This window comes from Dryobates pubescens, chromosome 27 (assembly GCF_014839835.1).
Source record: "Dryobates pubescens isolate bDryPub1 chromosome 27, bDryPub1.pri, whole genome shotgun sequence".
In the NCBI taxonomy this organism is placed as follows: Eukaryota; Metazoa; Chordata; class Aves; order Piciformes; family Picidae; genus Dryobates; species Dryobates pubescens.
In genome coordinates this window covers 12,751,265-12,765,416 of record NC_071638.1, presented here as the reverse complement: position 1 = coordinate 12,765,416, position 14,152 = coordinate 12,751,265, and the positions used below count along the sequence as shown (strand labels likewise).

The 14,152-nt window shown below is 37.4% G+C and overlaps 1 protein-coding gene across 3 annotated transcripts in view; it reads left to right on the top strand.

The window, feature by feature from the left end:
• NAP1L1 (nucleosome assembly protein 1 like 1) overlaps positions 1-14,152 on the top strand; it is a 29,334-nt gene extending 15,182 nt beyond the window's left edge. The window contains exons 4-15 of one of the 3 annotated variants that reach the window (XM_054173797.1): positions 1,888-1,990; positions 4,994-5,135; positions 5,593-5,673; positions 5,909-6,034; positions 6,506-6,577; positions 7,218-7,357; positions 8,098-8,243; positions 8,330-8,349; positions 9,875-9,997; positions 10,974-11,006; positions 11,415-11,465; positions 13,008-14,152. In XM_054173797.1, the coding sequence (XP_054029772.1) occupies positions 1,888-1,990; positions 4,994-5,135; positions 5,593-5,673; positions 5,909-6,034; positions 6,506-6,577; positions 7,218-7,357; positions 8,098-8,243; positions 8,330-8,349; positions 9,875-9,997; positions 10,974-11,006; positions 11,415-11,465; positions 13,008-13,046 (1,076 nt within the window). In that variant the 3' untranslated portion in view covers positions 13,047-14,152. Of the gene's footprint in view, positions 1-1,887; positions 1,991-4,993; positions 5,136-5,592; positions 5,674-5,905; positions 6,035-6,505; positions 6,578-7,217; positions 7,358-8,097; positions 8,244-8,329; positions 8,350-9,874; positions 9,998-10,973; positions 11,007-11,414; positions 11,466-13,007 lie in introns of all 3 variants that reach the window. The other 2 variants (XM_054173796.1, XM_054173795.1) reach the window with 2 other exon arrangements.

Here is a 14,152-nt window from a genome sequence, read left to right as displayed (position 1 = left end):
CTCAACCACCTCCCTGGACAACCCATTCCAGGGTTTCACCACTCTCATGGTGAAGAACTTCCTCCTCATTATTGTGGATATGTGACTAGGTTCTTTCAAAACTAAGAACAGATAAAAGCTTTTAAAATGTGAAGCTTTGGGTAGAAAAAATCATATGCATGTATGTGTGCCTGTCTCTTTTTTATCAGTTGCATGGTAATTTCCTGCTGAAATGCTTGTGAACAGAACAAAAATCATGCTTAGGGTTATCACTTTTAAAATCAAGAAACCTTTTTTTCCCCTGGGGAAAAACAAAAACAACCACTTGAACATGTATCAAAATACCTCTTTTGTCTATGCTGAACAATCTTACTCATGCTCTCTAGTTAGATTTGAGGCACAGAATCTAAAGAGCTGTAGCCAAAAAAGAGAAGTAACTGGTAATCTCTGTAATAAAGTAGACTGCTGGTAGGGTCATGTCGTGATTGCTTGAACAGAAGTTTTAATTTTGCTCAAGATAACATTAGAGGCTTTGCTTATCTATTGAAAAAGGGTTTTCAAAACTGAATTGCAACATTCTGGAAAACACCCTGGTCAGATGAAGAACAGCTTACAGTATTTAAATGGAAGTATTCCCAAAGGAACCTGGAGATGAATAATCTGTGTCTTCAGTGATTAACCCAGATTATTGTAGATGAGGATCTGGGGAAACTCTGCTATGGGAGTTTTGGATGGAAGCTGTATTTTATAAATCCAAAATGTTTCAGTGGTAGGGAAACTTAGTGTTAAGAGTGTTAAGCAGTTCTTTTGCATCTAATTCTTGCTGCTTTAGTTTTCTAGTGGGTTTTTTATGTACTGTTTTTCCTTAGGTTTTACTGATTTACTTTTTAATCTAGATAATTCCATTTTTAAATGTCAAATATGTGTTGGATTTCAGTATGAGGGGATATGGCTGTTGGTGTTGGCATACCATATCTGATGTGTATATTATGGAGTCTCGTTTTCTAGAGACTTTCAAAACTTGCCTGCATGTGTTCCTGTGTGGCCTGCCCTAACTGATCCTGCTTCAGCAGCAAGGTTGGACTAGATCTCCAGATACTCCTTCCAACCCCTATTGTTCTGTGATAGTGATTTGATATTAAGGAGTAACTGGCAGCACACTTAAAAGGGACAACTGGGTAGGTTTTCAAGTGTATGGGAAATACTAATAAATAGTAACAACAAAGAAAACAAGATGCTTTGACAAGAGGAGTAATGTTAACCAATGTGATGAGGTAGTACCCTTAATAAGTAATGATATCTTCTACTGCCAAGACAAAAACTGATTGCAGTCATTACAGAGAAACAAGACTGCTTTTTTGGATGTCACTTGAAACGTAGCTTTTCAGCATGTAATTTCAGTGCTAGGACATAAAAGTTGAAGAGATTAGTCATATACAGTTACTCTAGCGAAGGACTTGGGAAATGGTGTGCTGTTCCAAAATCTTTGTGTATCAGGAAGCATTCAAAAGCTTCACTCTAATTTAAAGGTGTCAGAAGAATGCTAGATAAACCTAGTATTGTATAAGGAATGCAGAGAGTAGTTATTTGCCTGTGTGGGGGGTTGGAACTAGATGATCCTTGAGGTCCCTTCCAACCCTAACAATTCTATGATTCCAAGAACAAAAACTCTGCCTGCTGAGTAGTGGCCATTTTAACCCAAGTGCTGTTTCCGTGTTCAGAATAGGATGGATTTAATCCAACCTTCCAGAATGGGGAGGCATTTGAAATGCATCTTTGCCTACATTTCTTTTTTGTAAGTGTACATATTGCGAACACACTTGTCTTGTGCAGTATTGAAGTAACTGTTCTTTCAAGGTTAGATCCAAAGATGCAGTGTGCACTTAAATACTTTTCTTTTTAATTAAGCTCGACAGTTGACTGTGCAGATGATGCAAAATCCTCAGATTCTTGCAGCCCTTCAGGAAAGACTTGATGGTCTGGTAGGAACATCTACAGGATATATAGAAAGGTACAGTATTTCTTCAGTATGAGCAGAGTGGTATAAATGGTTCTTTTGCTTTCCGAGCAGTATTTTCTGTAGCGTTTATAGTCCTAAACCACTGTGCTGCTGAGAAGGAAGACTGATAACAGTCTGTCTGTAGTGCCTCTCAGAATTGAAGAAAGAGTTCTCATTTGGACTCTTCCTAAGATAAGAAGGCTAAAATATTTGCAGTGGTTGATGCTGCCCCCTGCGGTTACAATATGGCATACTTTTTAGGCAGTGTCTTCTGTTGCTTTGCCTGAATTACAAAACATAATTTAAGTATGAACAAATACTTGGAAACTTGGTGTCTAACCAATTACTGACTATATAAGAGAATGACCAGTAGCTAAGAAAATGAACAATTTTTCTGGCTCTCATGTTATCTCTGTGTATGAGCATTTCACCACATCAACAGGAAATGTAAAGCTTAGAACTGTCTTGATATGATATGCTCTTGATTTGCTCTTGACTTGAACTGGAGCCAGCTAGTGAGTAACAGACATTGCTGCTGCTCCTACTGATACCCTAGCATGTAGGGTACCTGGGGTGGTACCATGAAAGTAAAGCCCATTCTGCAGACTTCCCTAATACATACTGGCCCAAGAAAGAGGCCACGGAGTCAGATGGTATCCAGTTTAGATACTGTACACCACAGGCTTTCTATACCCAATATTTTTCTTCTGTTTTTCGACATGTTAATTAACCTCTACTAATCTTTCAGGTCCTTGAGCTAAGAAGCGAACAAAAGTGGTAACATTGATTTACTTGGCATTCTTCTAGTCAGCTGCTCTCTAAGATACTGTACCATTTCTTCAGCAATTCCAAGTACAGTAGTGCATTCTTTATCACAAAAGCATTGCAACTTTGCATTGTACCAAATGCTTAACTTGCAGTATGGAAATAACTGGAATATGTGTGTAACTTGAGACTGCACTTTTTCAACATGCATGCTGACTTAACCATGCTTTACAGGTGCCTTACATGTCTTCCCAAGTATTTTGAGTTTATGTATCTACAGAGTCTAGAAACTGAGATGGCACAGCCTTTTAGGATCCCAGATTCCTGCTATGTGGACTGCTAAGGAGCTAGTTGTGTAAGCTGGTAGGAAACTCAGCAGGCTGCAGGAAAACGTCTGCTCAGGCTTAGGATCTGCAAATTGCTTGGCAGCTGTCCAGTAACTTACCTGTTTATCTGTGCCAAACCACCATAATTTTAATGAAACTTAGGTTTGTAGAGTAGAGGTCCCCTTACCTGCTCACAGGAGATTGTATTCTTGTGTGATCATTTGCTAGTGGCTTGTATTCAGAGCAATGGGGGTTTCTTGCCATTTTGTACTTGTGCAGTCCAGATTTTTTTTTTCATCTCCTTAACCTGTTTTGGATTTATTTTGTAAGAGTTGTCATCCTTCATGAAACTAAATTTATTTAAGTACAGATTTTATAAAAATAATGGATGTACAAATTGTGACATTTGAACTAGTTGGCATGGACTGTAATGAAATGTAGCTCTGAAACATGAAAAGGATTCTAGATTCCCTAATAAAGGGGTTAAAAATCTTTACTCTGAGTTGTACATGCTGCATGTATGGCACTACTCTCAGAAGTTTCATAATGCTTTATATGCAATTGCTAGGACCAGTACTCTTACTCTAGAGAGATGCATGTGGCATTAAGTGGGTGATTGCTGTATGACTTAACCCCTACAGTCATACTGATTTCCTTCCTTAACATATTTTTTTCTTGAACTGTACTTGCCACTTAAGTTGCTGTTAGTTCTGATACTGTACTTGAAGATAAAGTTACAGCAAATTAACTTGACTAACTTATGGAAAAATGTCAAAGTAACAAAAATGTTATCGACCCTTTGTGAGCATACAGGACTAAATTTCAGCATTTTTGGTAGTTTGTGTGTACTTTTGCCCAATTTGGAAGGTAAAGGGAAGTCTTCAGTGGTAGTATGCATATGAGCTTATTAAGTTAGTCTTAGTAAATCAGAAACAGTATATTCATATTGAGCATAAAGCTGCCAGAGAGAAGGGTATCTTAAAGTGAAAAAGTATGTTAGAACATGTATTTGTCCTACCTAATAGAGGTAGGATGGCTTTAGTAATCAATATGAAACCTTCAGTGTTTAACTGAGCATACTTCCTTTATCCTGAAGCTGGTCCTAACAATTAAAAGCAGTTGTTTACTACCATGTTTTAAATAATGTGGGACAACTGCTTAAAATAACTATGGGAAGTTAACATAGTAATCTTCTGTAGCCATGTGCTGAGGTTTGGCCCATCTCACAGGCACTGGAGGCTGTCAGAGATCTCATGAATGTCACCAGTAGTCTTTGATGTAGGTAACTTTCTGTCCTTGCAGTAGGTCTTATGTTAGTGTAGCTTACTAAAGTGAACTATGGTTGTGGCTGACAAGTGTTTCTAATGAGGATTGCATTCATTACTTTTCTCTTACACATGTGTAATACAGTGACTCATTTAACAGAACAGTTCTGGTTCACTTTTGAGTGACAGTTAATATGTTTGAAGACAGCAGTACCAGATGCTTTTCCTCAGTGGAACTAAGATGTGCATCTTGAGTATTCATTTCCTTAGAAAATAATAACTCAATTGTCTTGAGTTTTCTTTCATGAAACCAAGCCAATTAGTGCTGAGACCTTATTTATGCTCAATCATATGAATTTACTGTACTGCTCATTGATAATGTGACACTTGCGCAATAAAACTTCATATTTGTCTCATGATTGACCCAGCTGTTTGGAATACTGTGGTTTTAGCTGAGACCAAGTCTCAGTTTAAGAGCCTGTGCTAGCAGTTTTCAGGCCACATGGTCCAGTGGTTCATAGCTTTGATTTGTACAGCTTTGAAACAGTGGAAAATTTGTTCTGTTGCAAGAGGTTAACTTGCAAGGGGAGTGGTTAGGGAGGGGTCATGATGTGCTTAGAATGCATTGTTAGTAACAGTTCTGTCACTGAATTTTTCAGCTTGCCTAAAGTTGTTAAAAGACGTGTGAATGCTCTCAAGAACCTTCAAGTTCAGTGTGCACAGATAGAAGCAAAATTCTATGAGGAAGTTCATGAGCTGGAAAGAAAGTATGCTGCTCTCTATCAGCCCTTATTTGACAAGGTATTTTAATACTAATCTGATTTGTACTTAAAAGCTTTAGCTAAAACACAATGGAATATAAACTGAAAGCTTATGCATGTTCTGAGTTACTTTGATCTCATATGTGCCCATTCAGCTACATTGATACAATTTTACCATCCATGTGAATATTAGCTAAGATTAAGGTGGAAAAAAAATTCTGTTCCATGGTTCCTTAAACCACTTCAGTATACCAGGCTTCATCTTGTTCATGGAGCAGATGTCAGATGGTAAGGTAACCTTTCTGGAACTTTGGTGTATTTTAGCATATTGAAAAGCTCTTAACTGCTGAGTAGTTTTCAAGGGCCAGAATTAAAAGTTATGAATTAATAGTTAATGTGTGGCTATGTATGTAACTGAGGTGAGGAATTTATTGGTTAGGGCATTGTTGATTGCAATGACTAGGATATGGGAAAATATTCTTGGTTTCATCTTCCAGCGAAGTGAAATCATCAATGCAATTTATGAACCTACAGAGGAAGAATGTGAATGGAAAGCAGATGTTGAAGAAGACATTTCAGTGAGTACCTTAATTGGCTCTCAATATCTCAAGCTTTAGCATGAAACAAGATTCAATACAGTAATTACAGTTTAAAAAAAATAATTTGGGTGCATAGTGGTTGTTTGTAGTGATAATTCTTAATGACTGCCTAAGGCATGCACAGAAAAGTCTGTACTGATACCAATATAAAATTTTTCATGAACTTTGTGGTCACTCTTTAAGAAAAGCTAACTTTTTTTATTCCATCAAGGAGGAAATGAAAGAGAAAGCCAAGCTTGAAGAGGAAAAAAAAGATGAAGAAAAAGAAGACCCTAAAGGAATTCCTGAGTTTTGGCTGACAGTATTCAAGAACGTGGACTTGCTCAGTGATATGGTTCAGGTAGGTGGTAGTTCTGGCTTGTTTGAAGTTGTAAGTACTTAATCCAAGTGTCCTTAAAGGAATAGAAACAGTATGTTGTAATTTTGTCTGTGGAGAGTGAAAAAGGAACAAGTACTTGGATGTCATTTCTGGTACTTCATTCAACTGAAAGCACTGAGTACTCTGAAATACCTTCTTGTATTGTTATTTATTGAACCTGTTTTACCTCACTTGCACATTTCCTGTACTTATAGGAGTGTGTGTATGAGGTGTGCATTAGATAGTGTAAAAAAAGTACATGGGTTTTGCATGGTTTGTGTGCTGCAGTGGAAACTGTACAGCCGTTGTTGCCCTCTGCTGGCCATGCTCATGAACACTGTTCAGCACTGTAACAGTGTAAAATTAATTCTAAATGGATTTTACCTCTGCAGGGTCTTAAGTCTGCTACAATTAGCTGTTATAAAAATTGAATAAACTTCTCTCTGTTTACAGGAACATGATGAACCCATCCTGAAACACTTAAAAGATGTAAAAGTGAAATTTTCAGAAGTTGGACAGCCTATGGTTAGTTTAACCTGTTAAGATTACTTTTGTATTCTCTTCAAGCTTATTTGTATATTAATAACTTGGTCTGTGGTAGTCATTTGTTGTATGGCAGTCATAAGAAATAGGCTACTTGTCATCTGAAAAAAAACAGTACTGGCTAGTAGTAATCTGCAGTACTATATGGATGAATTTATACTTAATTTAACCTTCATATTATGACGACTTATCTTGGCCTTAGATAACTGAGATTCACTTTTTAATTTTGATACCTTCAGGTGCTTTTTTGCATAAGTGTTATAAATGTTTACAATTCCCTTGCCAGAAATCAAGATAGCTTACTAAGTTTTGATGTCTTTAAATTTACAAGCTCTCTGTACCTTAGCATAGAGCTGCACACTAGGAGATCTTATGTTGTTACTGCAGGCAATATATTAACATTAACATAAGATCAGCATAGTAAATGAAAACATTTGAAGATTATTTTTTGTGGTACAACCTGGGCAGCAAATTCTGGAACGTTACATGTGCACCATTTCTTTATTGGGAGAGACCTATATTCTGCTGCATGTTTATTTTTGGGGTCACATTTTAACTGTTCAGAAATTGAAGGTGTGTGTTGTCAAACTACTGAAGTTGTCATTCTGCCATTCTTTTGAAGAGTTTCACATTAGAATTCCATTTTGAACCAAATGACTACTTCACAAATGAAGTATTGACAAAGACATACAGAATGAGGTCAGAGCCAGATGATTCTGATCCCTTCTCCTTTGATGGACCAGAAATCATGGGTTGTACAGGGTAAGTGGTGATAAGTTGCAAATTAGATGTTACTACCTAGTTGCTTTTAGAGAGCTGGGTTTGATATGGGGTTTTTTAGTGCTTTTCAGTAACTTCAATAAATATGTGAAGCTGTATTTTATAATATAATTTGTAAGTATATGTAATATTTTAAAAATTAATGTTTATTTGGAAATGCTGTTCTGCAATCACTAAAGCTGAATTGGAAGGTGGATGATACTATCTTTTTGTAGACCGTGGTAGCCTTTTCAAACTTTGATCACCTTTATTCTTTTCATATTTCTGACATGCAGCATTTTGAAAACTACTGCAGTTTTGCTTTCTATACTGCAGTTGGCTTAATTGGTTTTGTAAGTGTTGAACTGAGTGTCTTGCAGTTGATCTATTTGAGAGAAGGAGAACAGGAATGGGAATCAATCATTTTAAATCCAAATTTCTCATGATTTTTAAGAGCTCCCACAGTCCTTTTGCAGTGATGTCTTTTGTTCTAAATTAGCTCTTATTTCTCACTCTGAAGAATCTATACATATTCCTTGTGAACAGGAGGAGGAGAGAAACCCAGGTTTTACATAGTTACCCTTGTGCATATATCAGAGCTCTATGCGTCATGGCCTGTTTTGTTTTCTTAATGTTGCTTTAATGTTCTGACTGTTCTTCTGAGTGATAACTAAATTAGAGCATATCACTGCAGAGTCAGGGTTAAGCTTGCAGCTGTTCACTTTTTTCCCTTTCCTCTTCAGTTGCCAAATAGACTGGAAAAAAGGAAAGAACGTTACTTTGAAAACCATTAAGAAGAAGCAGAAACATAAGGGTCGTGGAACAGTTAGAACAGTGACAAAAACCGTTACAAATGACTCTTTCTTCAACTTCTTTAGTCCTCCTGAAGGTAAACTGCACATTAGTTTATCTACATTGACTTTAACTGCAGCATGTACTTAGCTCATTTGTTTCTTCCTCTTTTTTTTCCTACAGTTCCTGAAAGTGGAGACCTGGTAAGTTGGCTTATTTAAAATATGGAGGTGTGGAGGAGAAACACCAGTAGAATTCCTGCCTTATGTGCAAAGTATTTGTTGAAACTGGGAATTTAAGCTTCTGCTTTAGCTATTTCTGTATTTAATATAATGCACTTGAGTTTTATCTGTTAGAAGGAGTATTTGAGGAGTTGGATGGTGGAGTTCAACTTAGTAAATTAAAAGCTTTCCTGAAAGGCACCTTGTGAATGGTTCACAGTTGTACAAACATAGTGATCTTTATTTTTAGCCTCTGGTCTAACAGGTAGTGTTTAAGTCTCTCCTTTTGGGTGCTGTTTGGATGATTTTCTCTAACGGCTGCATCTATCTGGTTTGTAATTTATGCTGTTAAAAAGTTGCCAAGCTATTAACTCTTGGAGAGGGTTAATAAAGAAAGTAGAGAAAATTGCAAGAGCCTACCCTTTTGTGTGCTCACTGTTAGTGAACTCTGGCAATAAGCCATGTTTTTGTAAGGAGAACTACTACCAAAGCCACTAAACCAGTGCTGAATGCATGTGTCAGTCTGAAGGTTGGCGAAGAGACTTGTTCTTTTTTATAATGTTCCTGTATGGGAAATTAAGGCCCAAGCAAGGCTAGTTATTAAAGGATAAATCAAACAGAACAAAGGAAAGGAGAAAGAGGGGGAGAGCAGAAAAGGAATTATAGTATTACCCCCCAAGATGCTTTTCTATCTTCAGCCAGAGGAGAGGAGATGGAGAGAAATGTCTCAGATTTGTGTTTCCTTGTCAGCTTGTGCTGTCCTTGGCCAGAGGAGGGGAGGGAATTGCCGAGTTGATGTTTTTCAGTGTGTTTTCAATATGTTATGCAGCTTGAGTGAGAAATCTGACGAAAGCCTCCTGAAGCATACTGTTATAACTCCAGTTGGCATGGATACCAAAATCCATATGTTCATAATGTTAATTCTAAGAAGCCTTTTGAACTGAAGATAACCTCTCAAGTGGGAGACAGCAGAACATGTAGTGTGTAAACAAAAGGAGTGAAAGCCTGGGATTGGATCAGAGTACTTTTAGGTGCTCAGGAGCTTTACAATGTCTTGTTTAATGGGCATCATGGAGGAGATGTGCTGCAGGAATTGCAAGTAGCTTGTAAAATCTTTAATACTATAGGCTATATCTTTAATACTATATATCTTTAATACTATAGGTTAGTGTTTAGTTCTTAAGGATATTGTGCATAGGGACTGAAAGTCTAAGGGAGATACTAAAAAATTTTTCTACTTAGAACAGAAGTTGAGGGTGGGGAGAGAATAAAACAGCAGACTTCTGTATAATTATGCCTACTGAATAAAAAAAACCCACTGCAGGATGCAGGTAGGCTGTTCAGAGAGTACAGCTGGGCTCCACAATATCAGTTCTATAAAGCCAAGTTCTGAACAAAAAACATCACTGTGTAGGATTTGTTTAAATCTGTTCATGAAGGCTGTGCAATTTGTGTTGTGTCAAAAGTGGTTATCAGCTTATGGTTCAGGAAATAATGTTTTATGCAGGATGATGATTCTGAGGCAGTCCTTGCTGCAGACTTCGAAATAGGCCACTTCCTGCGTGAGCGTATAGTACCCCGATCAGTGTTGTACTTCACAGGAGAAGCTATTGAAGATGATGATGATGATGTAAGTATGATGATCTTTCTGATCTTGCTTAAAGACTTTGGGTAGTTTCTCACTTAGAGTGTTTATATCCTTAGAATGGAATGTGTCAACAGTAGTTTCAGCTGAGCTTCCTAGATTACTCAGTGAAGAGCAGCATAAAAGTAACTAATCTTTGAAGTGGTGACTTCAGAGTTTTGTGGTAGAAGTAATGGTGGAAGCTGAATGTTTAGAAGACAAGTAGAATTTTGTGCATAAGGCATTCCTAGGGTGGTGTACCCAGTACTTTGATGGAAGTATAATGAGCTGCCAGAGAACAATTAGTTTAGCTGCTCAGCCTGCTCTTTGTGCTTACAGTGATACTGGGCTACCAAGTTCCTTGTGATTTAAGCCTGCTCCTTTCAGGGGGACATTCTTCTTAGAAAGTGATAAATACATTCAAAGCATGCCAAGATGTTCAAAGCTCTGCAAAAGCATAAATTAAATGCTTTTGAAGGTTCTCCACCTGAAAAGGGAAAAAACCCAAACAAAAAAACCACCAACCACAGAGCCCCAGATCATTATCTGGGTAAAATATTTCTCTTTTCTGCCTCTGTGCCAACAAGGACAGTTTGATTTGGTTAAGATCAATCCTGCCTCAGATAAGTTTTAGAATGTAAAATGGTAAGCCTTAGTCCAAAGCCTTTGCTGGGGGGAGGTGGAAAAGGGAAGTAACTGTGGTTTGTCTTAGGCTTTGAGACACTCTGCTGGCCAGAACGGTTAGCACAGTCTAATAATAAGCTCTTCCAGTGTTGCACATAAGGAACTTAAGGCAGATGGTTTTCTCTGCCAGAGCATACCTTAAGAGACTGAGCGTTGTTCATGCTCATGTGTAAAGCACTTTTAAATCTCAGGCATGTGAAGATCTTTAGAACACAATAAAATGTCATCTCTGACGTCTACTTGAGCTATAGATGGCTGTATATATGACACTATGAAAACCATTTGTTTTTTCTCCTAGTATGATGAAGAAGGTGAAGAGGCAGATGATGAGGTAAGCTGACAGATGACTTTGATTTCAATTATTTCCCTTTTGTCATTTGTTAGCTGGAATAAATTCCTTTTTGATTTACTGGATATGAAGTTTAAGTGTTACATATGAATGCAAGATACAACACCTAGGGTGAATATTAGAAAAGAACCAAACCAGCAGAAGAAAAACAACAACCACAAAACCCAAACAAAAAAGTCACATGAAACAAAAGCAACTCTAAGGTATCTTACAAATTAAGTTGCAGTTGATGTCCAAGGATTATGTGCTTTGTGGGAGGCAACAAAAATGCCTAAGTTAAAGTGGTAATTAATGCACCTAAGAGTATAATTTGATTGATTTTCTTGAAAAATGCCTCAGGAACCTGGATGTGGATAAGCTAGAGAAATGTAAACAAATGTTTTCTTTCAGGAGGGGGAAGAAGAAGCAGATGAAGAAAATGATCCTGATTACGACCCAAAAGTAAGAAATTAAAAAGCAGGTTTAAAGTCTGTGTGCATACACACATTTAAAATATTGTGTAGATTCAATATTGATTTTTAGTGTAAGCATTTAATTGGTAGTTCTATAGTGAGTATCACTTAGCTGAGATTGCTTCAGTCCCTATTATGACAGACTAATATTGGTAGATCAACTTTAAAAACAAGTTTTCTCCATTAATCATTTTGTGAAAGGAACTTTTGGCTTCAAGTGGTGAAATCATTCAGGCTTGGGTTTGTATGAAACTGACTTACAGCAAGTAGCTGCTGATGGTGAAAATACTCTGTAATGCTTGTAAGAACATGGAGAGAAGTGAGTAATCCAGACTCAGTTTTGGGGAACTTACCACTAGCTGATTCTGGCACAGATTTTCCCATCAGAGTACAAAACTGAGGCTTTCTCAAGGTAGGCAGTACCTAACAGAAATCAAGTTCAGGAATGCACCTACAGCCAGTACTAAAATGGGAACAGCCAAAAGCATCTGGCAGCTTTCTTATTCTATGGGAAGGGCAAATCACCAGACAGGCTCAGTTTGCTGGAAAAATTGAGCCACTCAATTAATATAATTTTCCTGGCTGAGAAATGGCATGTCTGGCCACCTGAAAGCATCTGATAGTGATAGGTGAAAGTTTCAGCCATGAAAATTAAATCTGTGTTAAATGTCTGTTGCAAAATGTGCTTGCAATTTCAAAGGAGGAGGCAGCATGTTTTTCAGTAGGAATTACTATTCTGAGCATTGTACCTAGAAAGATGTAGGATATAGAACTGTTGATCAAAATGTACAACCTGTTGGTGATCTTTAATCTCCAGTAGGGTATTCCAATTGCTTCCCATTCAAGAAAGTTTAGGAATCAAAATGAAACAACTGCAAGATGGGCTCCACCATTTCAGATTGATTTTTATAGGCTAAACAGAACTGAGAAAAGGACAAGACAGAGTGGTCAGAGTGAGCTTCCACTGCACCAGAGACAGTAATAGTACAATAGTGTATTAACTTAAGAATAACTACTTATAAGCTGATCACAGGCTGAAAACTAGCTGAATTTTATTAAAGCATTGTGGTGCTAGAATCCAGACCAAGGTAATGGAGTAAAGCTTGCAGCAGAGCTCTCTCCTGCTCCCCCCGCCCCCCAAAGCCCTTTCCTCAAATTTCCATATTAGCTTAGGATATTGTTGGTTGTTTCAATACAACAGAACTAGAGTTTATTGCAAAAGGTATTTCCAGAGTGTTAAGAATGAACCACAGTTTGGTGTTTCCTTGCATTACTCTACAGTTGCTTCTGCTACACTTAGTTCTGAACAGATTTTTGTTCTTGGATCATATACCTGTGCACTAACAAAGAAAATAAATGCACTGTCAGTTGCTACATCCACAGACAACGGCATTAATACCACTAGGCCCTTGATTTAAGGGCAAAGATGAAAAAAAGAGTACTGGCACTTGATGAAGTATGCTTAGCAATATTAATAGTTCTTCTAAAACTTGATATCTGCAAACTGATACTTCCTTTTTTTTTTTCTCAGCAGAAGGATCAAAACCCAGCAGAATGCAAGCAGCAGTGAAGCAGTGTGTATGTGGCCTTGAGGATTACCTGCACTGTAATAGCCTAAACACAACTATTAGTTACTTACAGCCTTATGTTTTGTATCTTGGTAGAATTAAGTAACCAATTTGTTAAAAACAAAAATAAAATCAAACACATAAGAACCAGTTTAAAATGTAGGTTCAGTCTACCTAGCATTTTAACAGTATAATTTTCTGCCAATAACGTAGAATGCAGTAAATCCCTTAAAGCATGAATGTGAATTCATTGCTACATAGTTTGGTTCTTGTGAAGTCTTTGTCATGTAGCTATTAGACTGCAGCTGTGAAGATTTATCAGAACTGTTAACTGAGACCAATATTTGTTTAAACTCTCTCCTGAAGAGCCAACCAAAGTATTTTCCAGCCCAGTAGTCTGAACGGGTTTAAGTCTGCTTGCACTAGCTGTGCCTTCATTACTTTGTTATAGAAATGGCAGTGACTTGTACTAGCTAGGAGATGATGATGATGATGCGTTTTGGATTTGACTACTTGAGAAGACTAGTATAACTTGTTTAATTTCCAGTGAGACCACATTAAACATCCATAACTGTCAGCTTGTTTATGCTATGGGTTTTGTATTTTATGTGACATAGTGATCTACAAAAGAAACCTAGTCATGTTAAGGTTATTGTTTACCACTGGGGTGTGAATAAAACCTAGTTATTTTCAGAAGCTAGTCTTGTTTTATTATGATGTGTGTTATCTGCATGTGTAAGCTGGTAAGGCATATCTTCCATGCTGCAGTTCACTTCTTACTAGAAAACAAAGTTGGGAGTTCCTGGAAAGTAAATTGCATAGCATTTTTAAAACAAGCACAACAGTTGGTAAGTTTGATCCATGCTTCCAATTTGCAGTGTGAATCTGAGCTAGGTGATTTAGTGGTTTTGAGAAGACAAGTTTCTAGAGGTGGTGCTAGGTCTGATGAAGGACTTCAGTATTGCCTGCTTGACTTAGGCATTGGCTATTAGTATGAAATCTGGAGCCAAGAAAGATGCCTTGGATTTTCAGGTATCCCAAACAACCTGCCCTGCACCCTAAGGGAACACTAGAACATTTAGGTGTATTATAGTTTGTACTCGCTAAA